This window comes from Homalodisca vitripennis, chromosome 4 (assembly GCF_021130785.1).
Source record: "Homalodisca vitripennis isolate AUS2020 chromosome 4, UT_GWSS_2.1, whole genome shotgun sequence".
NCBI classification, from domain to species: domain Eukaryota; kingdom Metazoa; phylum Arthropoda; class Insecta; order Hemiptera; family Cicadellidae; genus Homalodisca; species Homalodisca vitripennis.
Genome location: NC_060210.1, coordinates 118954690 through 118976928, shown reverse-complemented (window position 1 = coordinate 118976928; position 22239 = coordinate 118954690). Strand labels below are relative to the sequence as shown.

General features: G+C 35.7%; 1 protein-coding gene across 1 annotated transcript; it reads right to left on the bottom strand.

The window, feature by feature from the left end:
* Positions 1-10998: 10998 nt before the first annotated feature.
* Positions 10999-22024, bottom strand: LOC124361166 (facilitated trehalose transporter Tret1-like). The gene is made up of 5 exons (XM_046815205.1): positions 22021-22024; positions 21537-21574; positions 20570-20627; positions 17786-17848; positions 10999-13074 (listed from the first exon to the last, which is right to left on the bottom strand). Exons 1-5 carry the CDS (start codon positions 22022-22024, stop codon positions 11744-11746), a joined length of 1494 nt encoding a protein of 497 aa, XP_046671161.1. The 3' UTR covers positions 10999-11743.
* Between the last annotated feature and the right edge of the window lie 215 nt (positions 22025-22239).

The following is a 22239-nucleotide window of genomic DNA, read 5'->3' as shown; positions in this document are numbered from 1 at the left end:
ATCGAGACATGTGCTATTACTTAAACTAAGGATAGCTGCATGAACATCTTCCACTTTAAATTCATTCAGGCAAAAGCTTACTGTAGAGTTCCACTGAGCACAGTGCTTACCAAGGTAGAAAGAATAGTCATTATTGCTAGGTGGAATACTTTTGCAAGTCTCCAAAACTGAGCCAACAAAATATGAATTAAAACTATCAGGTTCCAGTACATGAGATGAGTTAGATGACATACTATTAGCCCTGACTGATTTATTAATAATGCTCCAAGCAGCTTTACTTTTGTTAGTTGCTTTATCAAGTAAAGTGTTATTAAAGTCAAGCTTTGCTTTTTTTATTTCATTTCTGTAAACATTTTTAAGATTTCTATATTTATTTCTAATATCAATATTTTTCTCATTGCTTGTGTTTTTTTATAATATAATAAAGTCTATTAAGCTCCTGCTTTGTCTTATTTAGACCTTCATGATACCAGGCAACATTTACTTGTTTAGATTTAGATTTCTTATTTTTTTAAAGGCATAGCACAGTTCAGAGCCAATAAGAACTTTTCCAAAAATAACTTAAACATAAGGTTAACATTTGACGTAATAACATAAATATCATTCCAATTAGTGAGACCTAGGTAAGACGCAAAAAGTGAGGAGCCCAAAGTAGAAATGGGTCTAACAATAAACATTTGTGGTATAATCCTAGATATTACATTGTCTAAAGTAGCTTTGAAGAGGATGGCCATATGGTCTGAAGCACCAGTGTGAATGACTGAAGATTTTCCCTTATCTTGATGAATAGTCGTCAGCAGATTATCAATACAACTACCCTTTGTTGCATCTCCTCCAAGGGTAGGTCTTGTAACTTCAGCAACAGTAATATTTAGTCCAAAACTGTCAATGAGGTTGAATAGTACTTTGGCCTCTGAGTCATTTTTGTTAAGAAAATTGACATTGAAGTCACCCACAAAGACTATATTACATTTATTATAATGCAGGAAGGACAGAATGTCATATAACTTATCATAGAATAGTGATCAGTTACCTGCTGGAGATCTATAGAAAGTTACCACTAGAGTTTTCCAAGTTGGCAGCACTATTGCTGCTAATTCACAAACAAGTTCCTCCGAGAAACAAGACAATTTATCATAAGAAACAAATTCAGTTCCTTCCTTAACACAGATAAGCACACCCCCATGAATATGTTTTTCTCTTGCGAAAAAGTCAGCGATAACATAGCCAGGTATCACTAAATTGTTTATATCAGTTGAGAACAACCAGTGTTCTGCAATACACAGTACATCTGTCTTATATTGACTATTTAAAATATCGATGAGAGGGAGTTTGTTTAGTATACTACACACATTCCAGAACATCAAATTAAAGTTAGGCTGTTCTTCTAAATAACCTGTACATGTTATGGATGGTGGTTTGAGGCGGTTACTGTTAAGTTTTCCGAAGGTGCTAATAAAGGTTGTATTAATTCCAGTTCCTCTGTAGAGTCATCACACCCAGGCGGTAGTGGTTGCTTGATACTCTCCGCGGCCTTGCAGATTTCCTGCGCCAGCCAAATTTTTCCTATTTGATTTAGGTGCATACCATGCCTTGTATGTAATCCTCTACTTGCCTGACTAGCCCTTACCAAAGTCACATTGCTGACATTATTACTAATACTTAGCAGCTCATTGTTAGTTTCATTTCTGTATAGGCAACACTAAATTCGATTATGTGCATTTCAGTCATGTCTTATGAGTAACCATGATGGTAATGGGGGAATAGCAGAATAAACTTGTAAACAAGCTAAGTACAATCATACGAGATTTTAACATAACATATTAACACATACAAATTATTCATAAAATAAAAAGAAAAAGGAAATAATGGAAAGTAAATGTTAAAATTTCATAACAAGATTTAGTTTCAGCGCACTCTTGAGTTGTAGTACCTACAACATCACCGGAACTTTACTTTTTAAACACAGCTGTGAAAACCCAAAATCAATGAGCAAAAATGTGAATGTAGCATGTACTAAAATATTTAGAGGACTTTAAAATTCAAATGAACTTAATTTCTACATAGACAAGATTAAGTTTTATTATGGTGCATATCCAATTATGGAACTTACTGAATGGTCTTTGAACATGAACCCCAGAGCCCAAAACCACCCCCTATTCAAAATATTATACAGAGTGTAACAAACTTCTCTATAGAAATTTTAGGATATTATTAGAACTACGAGAAGCTAAAAAGTAAATGCCCATATGTCTGTCTGTATGTGTTTTTCAGTTTTTATTTTAGAAACCAGTAAATATCAAAAACTCAAATTTGGTACAATTGTTTTTCTTGCAGTCTCAAATAATGAGAGCAATGAATATTATATTATCACATAATGTATCAAGATGGTTGTCTGTTGAAATTTTTAACCTTAACACTGTAAAACCTAATAAGATTGTGAATTGTTTTAAAAAATAATAAAAGCTGTAAAATTTTTATACAAACCTTTTGTTACCCAGATCATAAAATTTGGTCAATAAATAATGTATATATAATCTTTTATCAGTTTTAATGCATGGTTAATGATGTCATAAACATGTAAACAATGACAAGTTTGCCATTAGACAGTAGTTGTCAAAGTAATTATTTATGATGACAATTATGACAAAGTAATTTCCAAAGTGACCTCTGTCTTCATTAAATACATGTAAGTGCCGTCCTGTGCAAGTCATTTACGGCATATGCTAACGTGTTATGGTGCAAAATCACTTTACTCTAATGTTTGGGCTATTACTCTATCTGGAAGTGATATTCAGAAAGTCAGCAGCATTCTCGCATTCAACAGCAATCAGTAACGTGTTTTGTATAAAATAAAGTAGTATGAAAATATATTTGTGAAATTGAAACAGTTTTCTAGTATTTCATTGAAAAAATATCACGCTCGGAGTTAAAGTTTTCATTCACAAATGGTAAAACATGCTTGTTTAATTCTGTAACTGTTGAAAAAGAGTTCCTGGCACTTAAAGCGCTCCTAGCGGCTAAACGGTTAAGTAGCAAATGGGTGAAAAGTAACTAGGTATTACAAAACTGTTGTACATTATTTAATAATGATCCTAATTTATTAAGAAACCAAGTACATGTTTTTGCTAAAAAACAAAACATAGGAATAAGTTAAACCTCAACGTATACACTGGTGTTAATAACTAAGTTTGTCAAACGGTCAGGGATAATATTTACACTTCTCTGAAGGAAGTCCATTTTATTGGGATGTCGGTGATAACCTCTTGAAATTTGTTTTCCAATTCCTGCAATGTACGGGGGTTTGGACTTGAATACCTTCTTGGCGTAGCCCCACAAATAAAAATCAAATGGAGAAAGATCTAGACTTCTTGCAGGTCACTCGTGCGGTCCACGAAGTCCCAGCCAATGCTCAGGAAATGTTTGGTCCAACCACACCCGAACAATATTGCAAAGTGGGGTGGCGCAATATCTTGCACAAAAATTAGGTCATCAATGTTTTCTCATTGTGATATCGTAAGCCTCACACATAGTCTGGACACACCTGAAAGTATCGATCTGCACTCATGGTGTCACGCAGAATGAGCTTTGTCTCAGTCATTCCACACCAAACGGGCACTGGGTGAGTTTGCAACTTTTTAACCGCCATTTCGGGATCACTATGACATCTTTGTTTGAAGGTTATTTTTGACGATGGAAGGATTGTGAAGGAAACAGGATTTTTCCGGACATTTGCCATTGTTCAGTGAAACAAGAAATCAGTAACACTACGTTTCGAGATCTGCAATCTCGAAACGTAGTGTTACTGATTTCTTGTTTCACTGAACGATGGCAAATATCCGGAAAAATCCTGTTTCCATCACTATGACGTCGTGCCCACAATACCACCAATATGGAACACAGCCTCATCACTCCACTAGATATTTTCAAACACTTGTAGCCAATCTTCGTGCCAACTCTGCATAGATTCACCAAATTCCATTCTTAAGTCACAGTCTTCAAATTTCAACTCTTGTACATAATAAGGTTTCTATGGCCAAAACTGAATTCAGTTACCTTATGCAACATCATACTTAATGTATCCCTTATTAGTCCTTGTTTTGGGCTACGAGTAAACATGTCTTGAACTTTTACCATTTTCCTCCGATCTCAATGTGTATGGTCGGCCACTTCTTACGTCTTTCACAGAGCCCATAGTCATCAGCTTTGCATGACAGTTCTTAATTATATCTGGTTGTATTTGAAGGCAGTATACAATTTAAATACATAAACTGTATTATGCCACAATCGCCAACATAAAATCAGAAATATAACACATTTTATAAATGTTGTACAATGACTAGTTACTTTTCTCCCACCCGGTATATCAAAACAACACCAACAATAAAAAAGTTTTAGGATTGCATGTTAAACTTAAATCCATCAGAAAAAAGGGGTTTTCTATAACAAATTTCAAAGTTTACCACCATATTGGAAAGAATTTAAAAATGTATCTACGTAATTGTAATAAATATAAAAAATAAGGTAAAGTTCCCAATTTATAGTTTTCTGTAATTATTACTTTCTGAGATCCCAATAGTGGTTAACTTGAGTTGATCACCCTGTACATATCTATGCTACATAACTACATAAAGCAGTTTGGGAAAATGTTAATTGTCTCAAAATAACTCAAACAAGTAGAAATTTGGTACAAATATTGATCTTATAAATGTGTCGGCTAAGTTCATTGACCAGCTTGGCATGTAATTTCATTTCAATATGGTTGCCAATTAAACTTTTAAAAATCACAACTTTGATTATTATTTATGACCCTAGAGAAAAAAACTAAAATTGTTCTGGAATGCTTACATTTTTGTAATAAGCAATTATTTGATATTTTCTAAGAACTGATGATAGAAAATAAATGCTGAAACAAGTTGAAACTCACTATAAAAATTGAACTTATTAATGTCTTGGCTAAGTTCGTTGGCCAGCTTGGTACACAATTTTGTTTCAATATGGCGGCCGTTTAAAATTTTAAAAAGTTCAAAACTACGTCATTCGCGAACAGAACAAATTGATTGGAATGGTTATAAGGTTTACTCAAACTTTTTTAATAAGCAATTTGTTATGTCTCCGAATTGTTTTTGAGGTGCTGATTACATTTCCATTGTCCATTGATTCCATTACGCTTGCGATCTCGTTTTTTTCCATCCCTTGACTTTCTTAGTGCGAGGAGCTGGTATGCTACTGTGATTTGAAGCGATTTGATATATTTTATAATTTGTTTGCCTGTGAGTTGAAGTGAAACAGTATATCAAATACTACTATACACGAACATTCTTTAGAGATGAGTAGTTATTTCAGAAAATAGTAAAAACAATAAAACTGGTAACCTTCGAAACCACGTGTGTATAAAGATTTTTAGTAAAGCCAAATTCATATTAAACGGAAAAGAATTTTAATACGCCTGAAGTGTTCGTCAGTTGTGGGTGTAGTAGATTATTGAAACTGGGGTTCACAAAGGTGAGAAGCTTGACCTTCAACTGTGGCACCATCTACACAGGTCTAGGCCTACATTTCCTGACCCAAATTTCTGAATTTCTACATTTGGCGCACAAAACGCAAGGGGAAATGCTATTCACATTTGAACACACACACGACCTTCACCATGTGGGCAGTTTCACACCTGAACTACATAATATGGGGCAACGAAACTTGATCACTTGAATCACTGTTCTTGGCTATGTTTTTAACATACATAAATTATACAAACTATAGAAATTTTGTTCAATTTCGTAAAGAAGTTCTATTATGACCTCACTGTTCACTTCCTTTAAATTGGCATTTACAAATTTCAAGACACCCTTGTTGGGCAAGAAGATTTTGAGGTTTTGGGTAACTCATCTTAATTGATTAAGAAGAATTATTCCTGAAATGTCAACACTTCCATATTGACCTTCCACCACCAGAAGATTTATTGCTTCCTTCTCAGTGAATATTATCACTGTCTGTAACATTTTTTCACCTGTTGGCCATCTTCTAAACAGTGAAAGAAGGTGAGAAAAGTAATCATTGAATGTACATCTCACTTATTCTGGCTCTTCTCTAAGGCCTCTCCAGAAACGTTTTCCCCTTTGTTTCGGGCATCATAAAATAGAAAAGGAACACACCGATAAAGCAGACTAGAGCATAACACAAATAGGTGAAGTAAATACCCATTGCCATTGATATGGATTCATAAAATTTTAAAACAAGAATGGAGAAAAATGTCACACTCATGGAAGCAATACACGAAGCTATACCTCGTGTTTTTGTGGGGAACAGCTCAGAGGTATACACAACACAGACAGGATGCATTCCTGCATTGAGAAAGAAGTTTAAAGTCATGATTGCCACTGGAGCAACCTAAGAGTACGAGGATACTCGTACATCAACACTTGTGTTAGAGTCCATATAGAAATAACCAGAAGCAATAAATAAATAAATGGCACAAGTCACAGAGGACATCAATAGGAGAAAACGCCTCCCTAAAGTATCCCTAAAGTAAAGTATAAAGTAAGTAAAGTCAGAAGTCACTATTCCAAACAAGCTGCCAATAACAGTAGCTATACCGATCGACGTAGTTATAAAGTCTGGAGAGATGAAGTTATTTGAGAACTTGGAAAATGTATCCGTTGTATAACTCAGCATAGCATTTTGTCCACTCAGAAATGATACTGCCCCAACAATAAGGATTAATAATAGAGCTTTTCTATCAGTAGGAGTAGCTATCACATCTTTCCAAGAAGCTTTTTCCTCTGAACTTTTTCTTACCTCTAGTTGAATTTCTTCCACTTCTTTCTGAATTAAAACATGGCAGACACTTTGTTGGGTTTATTGTTCAACGCATAAAAATATGGACTCTCCGGCTGCCAAATAAAGCAAACTAAAATATGATATTCAACAGAATTATAGCATAAGTTAAGGAGCTATGCGATAAGTAGGGTCCGATGCTGTAAGGAAACAAACAGCTAAGACTCCACCCGATACAGAAGAAGCTAGAAATAGCCCCTCTAGCTTCAGAGCTGGCGACTTCACCAAGGTACATGGGAAGAACGGTGGAGGGAATCCCCATTGCTAAACCTTGGATGAAGCGAGCGAGGCAGAGTGACCATAATGTCCTGATGTAAATGATTAGGGTAACACTGACAACAAAAAGAGGTGTGCATAGCAGCATGGAGTGTTTCCTGCCCAGATGATCGGCCATTAGTGTGGCAGGGAAAGGGCTGATCATGGTTCCCACTTCTATTGAACAGACCATCCAAGAGACCTCTTCCGGTGACATGGGCACAAGACTATCGGGCACAAGACTATCTTAATCCAGGAGTCGAGGGAGAAGAGGTGCTGGGCAGGAGAACCAAGCTCCAGAAGCAATGATGCTAGTGGTTACTGGAACATCAATACCCTAGATTAAAATTCCACAAACTGAAAGATCGCAACATAGTTTATTGTTAAAATATACTTGATACTCTGGAACTAGAAGTTATATCCATAAAACGCTCATAATTAATGTATGTTGTTTACTAGCTCTATCTACATTACTCTAATACTGCCAACTCTGCTTCAATTTTACCAACCTCCAGGTGGTATGCAGAGGTCCCAACAGAAGAGATCAAGGTCTTTGTTTTAAGTGTGTGGGAACGGGTTACAGGCGAAGCGACTATAAGGCAAAAGCCCGGTGTTGTAGGGTGTGCTTAGGGCTGAACGTATCCTCGATAAACTGGAACACTTCCTGGGACAATGGCCTGTTTGTCTTCCGACAGGCTCTGGATAAGGCCAGTAAAAACGTCACAGGATAAAAATCCTCCAGGGAAATCCTCACCAAAGTAGAGTTGTTGATGACCTCCTCTCGCAGCTTGTCCGAACACATAAAATCAACATTATCATATCAAGCGAGCAGTACCATGACAGGAACAGGCAGTACTGTTTTCATGATTTTCTTAGCATTGCCCGTATGTAGGTGATAGATGTGACCATGATGACGGAGGGTTTGATTATTGGATACATAGCTGACATGTGTGTGATGAGCCCTCCCTCTCTGATCATGCTCACGCCTGCTTTAAAATCTGAGATGTGGAACTTGAAAAAGTTCAGTATAGGATTCCAAGAAACACAGACTGGTTGTCTTATAAGGAAAAATCTTAGGGTACACATACAATTTGACGGTAGTAACCGAAAATAGATTCACAACATATTTCAGCCAGACAAATCTGACTTATTTGGGTTCAATTGCAATTATGGGTTCATTTGATCTTAGTTGTCCTGTTACTAACAGGAGAGGATTCTAAGAAGCCTGGTGGATCTCTGAACTAGCGTCTTTGAGGAAGAGATAGAGGACTTTATTTGGGAGAGTAAAAACTTAAGGTACTTGGGAAACCTACCACAAGACTCTTACACTGTACAACCACAAGGTCCGTACGGTTTAGTGATTAGCCTTGAAGAAACTATACACTGACATTATCAGTGTGTAGGGTTGTGCAAAGCTTCAAAAGCTATAAGCTAAAAACCTATCTCTCGGTTTGGTGATATCAGGGACGATCAGGGTACATATATTACTGAACCGAAGGTAGTTCTAAAAGTTATGATGGGAACACACTTCCTGTATTGTTTATGACAAGGATCAACCACTCAGCTGTGAAAGAAGACTTGCAGGGTTCACTACACACTCACAATGGAGTTTGGTGTGGCGTGTAATAACCTTCAGAAGGACTGTGTGGGCGACTAACTCATTTAGTCCATTTAAAAGACTAGTTTAGACCTAGGAGGGATAGAGAGAGACCGGTTTGCCTTCAGTGGGGCTTGGATATTCTCCTTCTCCCGTTGCGCAGAATGTTCAGACCAAAGCAGGGGAGATCTAGCTGGATCGGTCTAAGTACTTTAGGCGGATATGTCTATCGATCCTCCTTTTTTCTCAAAACCATAGAGAAAATGGTTGCTAGGTTTGTTTGGGAGGGATCTCTCTTGGAGTGTCCTTTACATCGAAATCAGCATGTGTATACTCCAGGAAGACCATGCGACTGAGCCTTGCATCAACTAGTATACAGGATGCTGGCAGCGAGAGAAGTAGCCTTAGATGTGTTTCTGGACATCAAAGGATCTTTTAACAATGCAGACACTCAGGTGATTGGTAATGCGGTCTAGAGACGTAGTATTGATGGTCAAATATGTCACTGGATGAGGGCTTTACTGACAGATAGGGTGGTTACTACCACTCTTATGGGAAAAAAGCATCAGTGCAAGGACTATGAAGAGCTGTTCACAAGATGGCGTAATTTCTCCTCTTCTGTGGAATCTATTTGAAGACGACCTGCACATGACTTTGAACAGCAGCCGTGTCTTTGCACAGGGTACGCAGGTGTCATTGTGATTCTTGTGAGTGGCAAATTCAACACAATAGTCACGTAACTGACCAATGCTCCTCTGAACATGGTGTGGGGAATTGGTGTTATGGGATGTGCCTTAGTGTCAACGCCAAGGCTGCCGTGATTACCTTTACAAGAAGGCATCAGTTGGGTGGTATTGGTCTATTTTTACTGCGAGGCTCTTCCATTGAGTTAAAGTCCGAGGTGAAGTACCTGGGCGTAATCCTTGGTAGAGTCAAAAATGGGAACTCCATTTGGAAAGGGTTATCGGCAGAGGGGAATTATTTATTACGCTATGTAGACGTGTGATGGGTGGGTCTTGGGGAGGCAAAAGCCGAGGCTTTTGCATTGGTTTTATGTCTCCGTGGTCAGACCTGCAGTATTGCTTGGGGTTGTTGTCTGGTGGCCACAAACGAAGGCCAAGATGGCGGTAGATGTTCTAGCTGGCATACAAAGTATCGCTTGGCTTGCTATCATTGTGGTTTTTCCAAGTGCGCCGGGCACAGCTCTAGACTGTTGCCTCACCTCGCCCTCCAGAACATTGTAATTCGGGCAATGGCCAGGGAGAATGACTACTGTCTTCAACAGACGGAACTTTGGTCGGCCTCGAGTTCCAGCAGGGGCACTGCAGAATTAGCATATTGATTCAGAGGAGCACTCTGCACATGATCTCTGTTCAGATGCCACAAAAATCTTCCTTTGTCAACATACCCTTCAGGATTGTTATACCTTGTAGGGAGGCTTGGTCAGAGGGAAAGAAACCTCATCCACCAACAGAGCTTGAATGGTTTACAGACGGCTCTAAAAAGTAGCACATGCGCCGCCATTGTGGGGGCGAGACCATGTACGGAGATTGTGGTCCTTGTAAGTCCTTATCCTGCAGTCCTTCAGGCAGAAGTCATAGCCATTATGGAGTGTGCTTGTGAGAATCATCATCTGCGATATAGGAGTAAGACGGTTAGCATTTTCAAAGATAGCCAGGCAGCATTGAAGGCGTTGGCCTCTGCTGTGTTCAACTCCAAACTTATCTGGAATTGCTATCAAGTTTCTTCCTTTGCCAGAATCAATAATGTGACTGTTTGTTGGGTTCCTGGTTATGGGGGATCTCTTGAAATGTAAGAGCTGATGTCCTGATAAACTTGGTCTCAACGTCAAATATTATGGGACCTCAACCGTTCTGTGGCATTTCTAGGTATGAATGCTTTGGGGCTGTCTCGAAATGGGTTTACGCTTAACATGAGAGAAGGTGCATCCGGGTCTGGGAATGAGAAAAATTGTTTTACAGTCGACTTCCCCTAGGGTTGCATTTAACCCTCTCTTACTAAGTAGGTCGGTGTCTTCTCAGGTTATGAGTCTGATTACGGGACATGGTCATCTGAGGAAGCATCCACAAAGGTAATTAGAATGGAAATGTATTTCTAAACAATGTTGTTGATTGTGTGTTTGATACAATTATTTCGTTGGTAGGTCCTAAAAAACTTATTATATTCTCCACCAGTACAACTTGTTATTTTAGTGTTTATAAAATTTGTATAAACTTATATTTCAAAATCCAGCAATAGATGAGTGTTGTTTAGAAAGTAACAGATATCATGGGAAAAAAATGTAACAAACGTAAAAACGAATTGTTTTTATTACATACATTTTAAAGCTGTTCTTAATCTAGTTTTCTACATAATCTACATTAACATTGAGGAACTTATCATACCGTAGCACAAGTTATTCAATACATCTCTTTAGAAATTTGCCTCCTGTGATTTCAATCAATAGTTTACAGTGGCATGTAGTTTAAGATACAAAATCAAAGCTTTTCGACCACAATTCATGTACCAAACACCAAGAAACTTGGTACAAATAGTCAGAAAGTTCTATAATAGTAAAATAACTATTATGACTTTTACCATTGATTTTCATCGTCCATTCATAAGTCACGAGGCTTAGCCTACCACTGCAATATAGCCATTTTTTAAATCAATGCACCATTGTCTAACTCGATTTCACCCATTGCTTTTAAATCCACATAAAAAATACAATAAATTTAAACTTATTATTAATGTTTTGTTAACAAATAACTAATTACAGTATACAAAGTAGAGGAGTTCATAACACATCACAGAAAGCACTTTACCACAGTTCTATTAATACATGCTGAGTGTAGGAATGTTCTGACACCAAGATAGCAGCTTGAGCCTTGCCCATTAATGGAACGAAATATCTGTTTATTTTTCTATACAACTCTTTTACCACTTGTATAATTTTTTCTGACTTTTGAAAGTCATTGATTTAGAGATTGGTACAAGAAAAATGTAGTATTTTTTAAGTTTATCAAGAAATATGTGTATATGAGCTTATGTACAACCTCACTTATTCTGGCTCTTCTCTAAGGCCTCTCTGATTTCTAAAAATGTTTTTCCTTTTGTTTCAGGCATCATAAAATAGAAAAGGAACACACCGATAAAGCAAACTAGAGCATAACACAAATAAGTAAAGTAAATGCCCATTGCTATTGAAATTGGTTCGTAAAATTTCAAAACAAGAAGGGAGGAAAATGTCAAACTCATGGAAGAAATACATGAAGCTATACCACGTGTTTTTGTGGGGAACAGCTCAGAGGTGTACACAACACAGACAGGATGCATTCCTGCATTGAGAAAAAAGTTGAAAGCCATGATTGCTACTGGAGCAACCCAAGAGTACGAGGATACATCAACACTTGTGTTGGAGTCGAGGTAGAAATAACCAGAAGCAATAAATAAGCTAATAGCACAAGAAACAGAGGACATCAGTAGAAGAAAACGCCTCCCTAAAGTATCAGAAGTTGGTATGCTAATACAACCCCCAATAAAAGTAACTATTCCAATCGCTATAGTTATAAAGTCTGGAGGGATAAAGTTATTTGAGAACTTGGAAAATGTATCTGTTGTATAAGTCAGCATAGCATTCTGTCCACTCAGACACGATACCACTGCAACAACTATGATTAAGAAAAGAGCTTTTCTATCGGTAGGAGTAGCTATCACATCTTTCCAAGAAGCTTTTTCCTCTGAACTTTTCCTTACCTCCAGCTGAATTTCTTCCACTTCTTTTTTGATTAAATCTTCTGGTGTTGAATCTCTCAGACGTACTAACATGTCAGTGACTTTATTGGGTTTATTTCTCAAAGCATAATAATATGGACTCTCCGGCTGCCAAATGAAGGAAACTATGAATACGATATTCAACAGAAATGTAGCATAAGTTAAAGAGTTGTATGATAAGTAGGGTCCGATGCAGTAAGGAAACAAACAGCCAAGACTCCATGAGATCATGAAGAAGCTAGAAACAGTCCCTCTGGCTTCAGAGCTGGCGATCTCACCAAGATACAGAGGAAGTACGGTATAGGGAATCCCCATTGCTAAACCTATAATGAAGCGAGCGAGACAAAGTGACCATAATGTCCTAACGTAAATGATAAGGGCAACACTGACAACGAAGAGAGGAGTGCAGAGTAACATGGAGTGTTTCCTGCCCAGATAATCAGCCATTATTGTGGCTGGAAAAGGGCTGATCAGGGTTCCTATTTCAGTAGAAGAGACCATCCAGGAGGCTTCCTCCGGTGTCATGGGCACAGGACTATCTTCATCCAGGAGTCGAGGGAGAAGAGGTGCTGGCCAGCAGAACCAAGCTCCAGAAGCAACGATGCTAGTGCTTGCTAGAACAACAAAACTCTATTTTACAATTTCAGAAAGATCGTAACACAATTTATTTTCAATTTATTAAACTTGATACTGTATAACTAAAAATATTATCAAGAAAATTCTCATACGTTATATGTTCAGTTTACTAGCTCTATCTCTATTATTCTTTTACTGCAAATTCTGCTTCGGTTTTAGCCACATCCAGGTAATATGCAGAGGATCCAACAGAAGGGATCAAGGCCTTTCTTTTAAGTGTGGGGAAGCAGGTCACAGGCGGAGCGACTATAAGGCAGAATAGCGGTATTGGAGGGTGTGTCTTGGAGCTGAACGTATCCCCTCATAAACTAGAAAACCTCCTTGGCACAATGGCCTGTTCTGTCTTCCGACAGGCTCTGGACAAGGCCAGTAAAAACGTAAAATCCTCCAGGGAAACCTCCACAAAAGTAAAATCAACATTACCATATCAAGCGAGCACTACCATGACAGGGACGGCCGTACTATTTTCGTGATATTGTAGGCATTACACCTCTGAAAACTGGATTCCAAACACAAACAGATTCGTGGTACCATTGAGAGCCTCAATACCTGTCAGGGATTCGTTTTGGTGAGGTCACTCTTGTCAGCTGCTATTTCGCACCAATTTATATCAAGGAGAATTTATATCAAGGAACAGTGTTTGTATATTAATTGCAAAAGGAAAGACAGTTATAATAGTGAGCCTGCATGAGGCCTCTAATGAAATTCTTCGAAATTATCATAAAATTTTAACGATTGTGTTAGAAACCTGCAGAGAAGTCAACTAATAAGAGCTACAACAAGACTAATTTAGAAATTATCTCATATCACTCTAAATGACTAGATGTGATAAATATCCATCTACAACTGATGTATGAGAAGATATTGTTTTGAATTGCATGTCCAATACCTTGAAATTCTATCATCAAGGTTGTTAGTAAGGATGCTTCTGTTAAATAGGTGTTGATTAAAGTTAGGCCATTATGCAAAAAATTGGTACTAGAGAATTATTATGTTTATTACAAATAGAGCTGGCCATTCTGATGCATCATAATTTGAGGTCAAAATATCTTTCTGGTCCTTTTTTTCATAATACTACTTAAGAAACACAATTTAAAAGTAGTACTATCAGGAAGTCACCTATAACGACTTGGATTATAGATATTAATATTCCAGAATATTAGGAATAAAATTATCAATCAGACATATAAGACGATATAAAATATTTTTTGATTAGTAAGCTCCGAGTGTATATTCAGTAAAATTTATTACTAAATTTTCAACTATTAAATATTATTTGGTTTGTCTAAAAAAATTACAGTTCTAAATAAAAATAATGGATTTATTTAAAATGGCAAATTAAATAGTTCAATGCTTCAGAATTTCATCACTCTATTTTCCACAAAAGAATTGACAAAACATTTAGTAAAAAGGTCCTTTGGCAAGAAATAAAAATTTCAGTCAAATATATCAAATTAAAAATCAGAGCTCTCTTCTGAAATAAGTTTTCAAATAAAAATCAAATACCACTTGGAAATATTAAAATAAAAATGTTCACTTCTAACTAAGTTCAATCAAAATTCTAAAATAAAAAATCAAACTTCTCTTTCCACTAGTTGTAGCTTAACTTTCAAGTCTTTGCAATTCAGATACAACTCTCTCACACAATTATTAAAGATCAATTAATTTCCACTAACAAAATTCACAATAAAACAGTTCAAATTAAATATTAATAAATTATTAAATTTCCAAAATTCAATCAAAAGTGAAACAAAGTTCAATTTTAATTCACTTTTCTTGCAAGTTTGAACCAAATGTAACTGGTTTGATTCTATTGTGCTTTATTGTTCATCAAGAATCAGTTATGCAGATTGCTCTGAAGTTTCGATAAATTGAATTTTTCCTATAAAAAAGACAACAAAACTAATTTAATATCAGATCTGGAAGACTATTTCAATATAACGTACAATAAATTTGGTGCTTACCTCAAAATCCCTTGCGGAAAAAAATTTAGAAACGTGGTGAGCACTGTCAGCAACTAACTCACGATAATTACCAAAAGGCACCGAAAATTATGAGCTGGCAGTTTTTATAGTTCCCCTTCCACCCCCTTCTGATGGATATCCGCGGTGTTCACTCACTGGCCCAGGCGTATCCAACTTGAGAAACAATAGCCCTCTCAGATCTGATGTAACTGCAGTACCCAAGACAAGTTCTCATTAATACAAGGCAGTGAACCGCCTTCCTAATAATTTAAAGTTACCAGCACTAACTTGCCAAAGAATTACATATTTGTATTTATCCTAACTTTTCACAATCTAATTAAAATTAAATCCCAATATTTCTTTCCCAAAAATTTCTTTAAGTTAAAAAAAAAAATCAACCAATGTAGCTTTAAAAACGCTACATAACCTTACTTTGAAAGTTGGTGAAAACACTACATCTGACATAAAACAAGAAGTTGAGGAAACTCCATTTGCTCTGAGTTCTAAAATGACCTTTGTCCATGCTTCAGAAATTTTAGGATTTTCAGGATAGGTAAAACTGGTGATAGGGACTTTCTCCTGCCGAGGTTTGATAAGGAGGGAATGTGTGAGCTTTTCATTAGGTTGCCCAGATGAAAGTTACACATCTGCTTTTGCTTTACCCAGTGTAGGTTCACTAGAAGGTGTAAGCCAGCCAAAAGTGAATCCTCCTGTGGGAGTAGATAATGGTAGACACTATTTATTTCCACTCTTTTGCGAAGAGTTTCTTCCATGGGTGGATATGGTTGCTGCAATAAATCCAGAGAGTAAGGTCTACCCAACCATTAACAGGCATACCAATTTTAGTAGAATTGGTGTTAAGAAGCTTGTAACAATTGACGTTGGACAATACAGTCATGTAAGGGACATACTGAAGAACATAACATTCTGCAAACTTCCAATAGTCCACGCTTCAAAAACTACAGTTATTCTGTTTTCAAAAATCAGTACAACTAGAAGAACCTATTAATATTGGGCTAGAACTATATAAGCAGTTCATTAAAAATCTGGTAGTTGACATCCAGGTGTATTATCTATCTTATGTATTCCAGTCATTGATATGTCGGCTAGTGAATAGTGCATTATTAACACTAAGATAACTCAAAAGTTTAAAAAGATATTTTTCATCTGAATTTAATATTCCACGAATGTTACTTTCAACCAGTAACTCTTTTAGTGCTCTTTTTAATAATACCAGAACGTGTATTGTTTTAAGCAACAAGGTGAACAGCCTTTCCGTTCTGAAATTTTGTTCAAGAGATCTCTCTACAGTCAATCTGACTGGGGCTGGAACTGGACAAACCCTGTTGATTACATCATCATATCTCCTGCATGATTCCATGTCTTCTAGAGAGGTAGGTACCTTGATAAACCATGTTGGGAGGAGCGGCGGCTTAGAGTTGGTAATTGGCTGGAACATCAATCCACACAATGAGGCATGGGGCAGCACCAACACAAACAGCAGAGGTAAGTCGCTTCTGGAATGTACAAGCTGGCATTTGTCTGATGAGCCCCTCCCTCTCTGATCATGCTCACATCTGCTTTAAAATCAGAGTCCTGGAACTTGAAAAAGTTCACTATAGGAATCTTAGAAACAAAGACTGGTTGTCATATAAGAAAAACCTAAGGGTACAACTAGAATATGACAGAAGCAAGGTGTCTTTGCATATAGGTACGCAGATGTCATTGTGATTTTTGTGAGCAGCAGTTCAACAAAACAGGCATTGAACTAACCAATGCTGCTCTAAGCATGGTGTGAGGAACTGTGTGATAGGCCTTAGTGTCAACCCCACCAAGGTTGCTGTGGTTGCCTTTACAAGATGGCATTAGTTGGATGGTATTGGTCCATTCTTATTTAGAGGCTCCTCCACTGAGTTAAACTCCGAAGCTAAGTACCTGGGCGTAATCCTTGGTAGGGTCCCAAACTGGGGACCCTATTTGGAAAGGGTTATCGCCAAAGGGAAATGGTCTTTAATGCAATGCAGATGTGTGATAAGTGAGTCTTGGGGACTTAAGCCGAGGCTTTTGTATTGGTTTTATGTCTCCATGGTCAGACCTGCAATTATGTTTGGGGTTGCAGTATCTGACTTATAATCCTTTACATGATGTACTTAGTACCAAGTCAATATTGGGTCATATAAATAGTGAGTTCGATTTTGCTCATGAATAGTTACACAGAGCATGATATTATCTCAACATTTCTTCTGATAAAAAATCAAGAGGATTTCTAAATTTAATAAGGAAGCCTGAGCTGTTTGGTCTTGCAAATATATTTTATTCTAATTGTAAGAAACCAACAGATGTTGCAGAAACTGACAGAAAACCACGCTTATATTTTATAATTGTAAGTCACTGGGGTTTATAAACCTTACCAAGTAGATGTTGAGTTTTGGCTGGGAAGCATATTTTGTATTACAACTAAAAATAAGGGTATACAAAAAAGGTTGTTTTCTGGAAGTAAATAAAAACAAATCTAAGTTGAGAATAGTACTTTGTCTATTCTAAGAAATTGTAAAACTGCTTTATGAAATATTCAATCCTTTGTTTAAAAATTAAATTGTAATATAACTAAACTGTTTCTTGCTTTTTATTTTAAACTGTCATAATAATCACTTCTTGCAATTATCTTATTTAGACACGTGTTAATATTTCAGGATTTGTTATAAATACAATTATGATAACTCACCTGCAATTCCTGCAGCGTACTGTTTCCATCTTGACTGAGAAGCTTCTCTCTGGTGACGATCAACTGAAATATTTTACAACAATACTCATTATCAAATTAAGAAATATTAAACAACTGAAAAAAATGTTTGTTTTTTAATGCTATTAATATGTAAAACAAACATTAAGTATATATAAAAAACATTAAATAACATTATGTGATACAAAACATTACAATAGAAGAAATTATTTTAAATTTTAAAGTAAATCTAATATTGGATTTAAAAGCATATGACAAACACCCATGGAACTACTGTAGGCAAGTTACGAGATGGTCCCTAGCCCAACAAGTGGCACACCTGTGTATCGCCCGATTTTTCAGGCACTGATGTCAGTAACACGCACAGATTATTTTATTAACTCTATTATAACACTAAAGAACAATAATGAATTGGTATGCCTTCTTTCACTCTAAATGGTGAACAATAAATACTTAAACAAAAAACTAACAATAATAAATATCCAGATTATAAAATAAACCAGAGAGTGTTTTTGTTTATGGAAGGACTGTTCAGTGGCAATCCTTAAAAGACGTGTTTTTGTTAAGGTGATGTGGTTGATTTTCTCATGATCATGCAGTAGATGGGCTACTGTGCAAAAAAACTGGTACTGTGATACTTAATGATGAGGGTGAAGTGATTAGAAGAGTAACTGAGTGTTGTGATAAGAAGTGCGGGGAAAATCGTTCTTTTGTACTATGTCAAAGCCAATTGCGCAGGCTGCATAGTATTATAACATGTCCAATAAAACTGAAAAAAAAGATTCAGAAAGAACCAGAGAATGTACCCAATGAAACAATTCATAGCCCTGGAAAAATAGGAAGTGACCTGATAGCAAAGCAGTTGTATATAATTGAAAGGAGCGTTACTTTAGTCATGATAAACGATTATTACATAGTTCTAATCAAAATATAATCAATAAAAATTGGGATTATTACAAGGTTGTTCTAACTTATACAAAACTATTATTAGTTGGCCTTACTGCATATAACTGATTGATTACTTTTAACCTACTAAAAGTATTTTTTGAACGTAACATTAGTTTAGTTAGAAATTTAATTTTCTAGTCCGTTGCTAAATAAATGTTATTTATAGTTAAGACTCAGGCTAGTGCCTTCAATTTGCCGATATGCTAGGAGGCCAAGGGTCAATAGAATACAAATACCACAATAAATCATGGAAATAGAATTACTGTTAATTTAAGAAAAAATTAAATATAATGAATACAAAGTTTTATTTTGTTGGCGCTATGTTCGTTCAGTTCAACTCCCTGTTCAAAGTTTTACTCTTTCTAAAGCTCAGTATTTAGTTAATGAGTAATTGTACTAACCAAGAACGTAGCCAGGAAACAATTTGGGGGGTCCAGACAACTGATATTTTCCCGTAGCGGACAGAGAGTAAGGCCTCAGTTTGTTCCTTAAAAAGTTCCTGATCGTTTCTTTGTTGAGAACGATATTTCAGCAGTACATGACAGTTATACTGAATTAATTAAATAATAATAATCGTTCACTGAAAAATTAATTGAAAAATTGAAAATTTGGGGGGGGGTTCAAACCCCTTGGACTCCCTCACTGGCTATGTCCTTGGTACTGACTAGATAATTATTTAAGGAGAACTAGAAGCAGCTTTACACTTTGGATCTGAATTCCAATCGTGTCCAGATTAGGAACTTATCAATACTATCCTCCTTGTACTCTTGGTGCACTTTGACTTCCATCCTTACCCTGATTGATAAGATCTTCACACAGAACTGGTAACCAATTGAGAATAATGTGTAAAAGGAGAATTAGCCTCTCCTGTTTGTCTTTTTGAATAAATCCTTTTTATTTTTAAAATAATCTATTTTAGCCATGGTAATACTTAGGTGAATACCGGTTAATATCAGACCCCACGATAGTATAAATATTCTTTTTGGATCAATCTGTTACCAGTTTACACAAGTGATGTTACTGAAAATTACTCCTCATACATCTTACAAAACGTTGGTGATATTCTGATCGAATTTGGTATGTGGGGATAGTTTAAAAAATGTTTCATCAATTCCACCATAGAATGTCGTATATTGAGATTTGACATTTTAAAGCTATTAAAATTAGATTGGAAGCGTTTCGGAGGATTTAATTCTTTGTCTTTATGGATACTATGAAACTTTGACTTTGTTATTAATAGGTAACTAGTTGTAAAATTAGTTACAACTTCAGGAAAATGTGCTACCACAGGATAACAACAGTTAATTTTTTTACTGAAATTGAATTTGTGAAGACACCCTACATGGATGAAACTATTTACAAGGTGAAGTTAGGTCTAAACAGTAATCTCTGTTCTTTAACCAATTATAGTTTAATTTATCAAAAGAAAAATTTAAAGAAATCATAAAATCCTATGCTGGTACAATAAAATATTGTACTAATTTGTTCTGTCGATTGACTGTGAAGAAATTTATAAGTTTTGACAATGCCATTACAAATAGATTTTTTACAAACAAATATATAACATAAAGTGTGAATATCACAGTGGTTTTCAATTCAAATAGTTCACTATTACATGTTTTTCTTAGTTAATTGTAAATTGTCACATCTAAATATTCAACCCTGCCACAATTATTATCTGGGTTTATGGCCAATCTAGTAGTTAAGGGGTTCATCTGTAAACCATTTACCTAAAATTATAGAATGCTATCACAGAAGATTAAAATATTTGAACATTCCAGCATATTCAAAAATTCACTATGCAATTAACATTCTGACCTGCTACTCCAGTGATGTACTGCTGCCATTCCACTTGAACCTCTTTGTCTTTTGGCACCTGCACTGCAAAAATATTGTGATCATTAACTGAAATTAAATTGTTTCTATATTGTATTATTTTATTCTTAAGTGACAGAAATTTTGTATAAATTTTGAACAAGAATATGTTTATTGTCATAAAGCTTACACAAGCACCAACACAAATTGTATAAAATATGAACACTAGCATAAGTTCAGTTAAGGAAAACTTGGTATTCAAAACATGAAGTTGTCAAATCAGTCACGCCACAATTTAAATATTATTTTAAAATTTAAATAAATAAATAACAACAAGTAAAACACAGCCTCAAAAGTTACAATAACAGCATTATATAACATTGATAAATTTCCTAATATAGTCTGTATAAATAAAAAACATATGACATTAACATTTAAAATCCAATCATTAAGGTAAATGAATGTACTTAGTGTGTGTATTACTCAAACATGTAACAACTAGAGGGCCAATAAATAGCACTGAAAGTTTATATGGACATTCTTAGCGTCCCAGGTTAACATACAAGTCTATTCCTATTTTGAAAATCCCGTGCAGACTACAGCCCACTGATATCTAAAGTTGTGAAAAATCCCATCTTGGGCTCTAAAGTTGCAATACAGTAAACAAATATTAAAAATTGAAAGAGCCTGTTAAATCCCGTACTTAATATCTAGAGTCCATTAAAAAAATTTCAGTTAATATTACATAGCAAAACATGGTATGTGATCTGCAACAAAACCCAACTCGATACATACAATACAAGAGAATAAACTAAAGTGTATTTTTCTTAACATTTTACTTAATATTGCACTAATGCATTTTCTCACTCTGCTAATGAATAAAAATAGCATTTTGACGTTATGTTTAATCCTTCTTGTTTTCTGTAGAAATAAGTTTAATTGTATTATATTGTAGATGTAGTTTACTTACTGGCAAGTCTATGAAGTAGTTATTCAGCCAAGGTGTTTCTCAGTATGGACCTCACACTATTGAGTCTTGATAAGACTAATCTTTAGGTGAAGAGGATTTGCCGTTAATGATCAAGTTGAAAGTGCTTTCATAACATTGTGAAATAGTTTTGACCTCTTACACATGCTTATCTTATTTATATATAAGTACAACTTGTTAGCATTGTTTTCACATGAGATATTATTTTGCTTCCGCATACAACTATGCATCAAGTGGCATTTTTCTCATGTTTATTTTTATAATAGCAATTAGTGAGCAATGATACTTGTACACGTTTTATATGAGTACATCATGTTTCACATTTATCTCTTGATGGACTTATCAGTGTTTTATTACTAAACTCATTTATAGAGTACAGTAAAATAATCAAATACAGCTACTACAAAAACATTAATTTATGAGTTACTAGCAGAGGCATACAAATTTCCTCCAAAAATTAACAAACTCATGATCGACCTATAAGAGCACTATGGTAATGTGACAACTTTAAACAATAAAACTACTCAGATTTTTGCAAAAATATTTGTGAAAGGCCTGTGTCTTGGAATACTCTAGGAGTTTGCATGTTTTGACGTAAGTCCAAGCGGAGTACCTAAACCAAGTGTGATGCAGCTCATAAGGAATAAAATCTATAAACACAGAGCAATGTTATCAAAAATAGGTG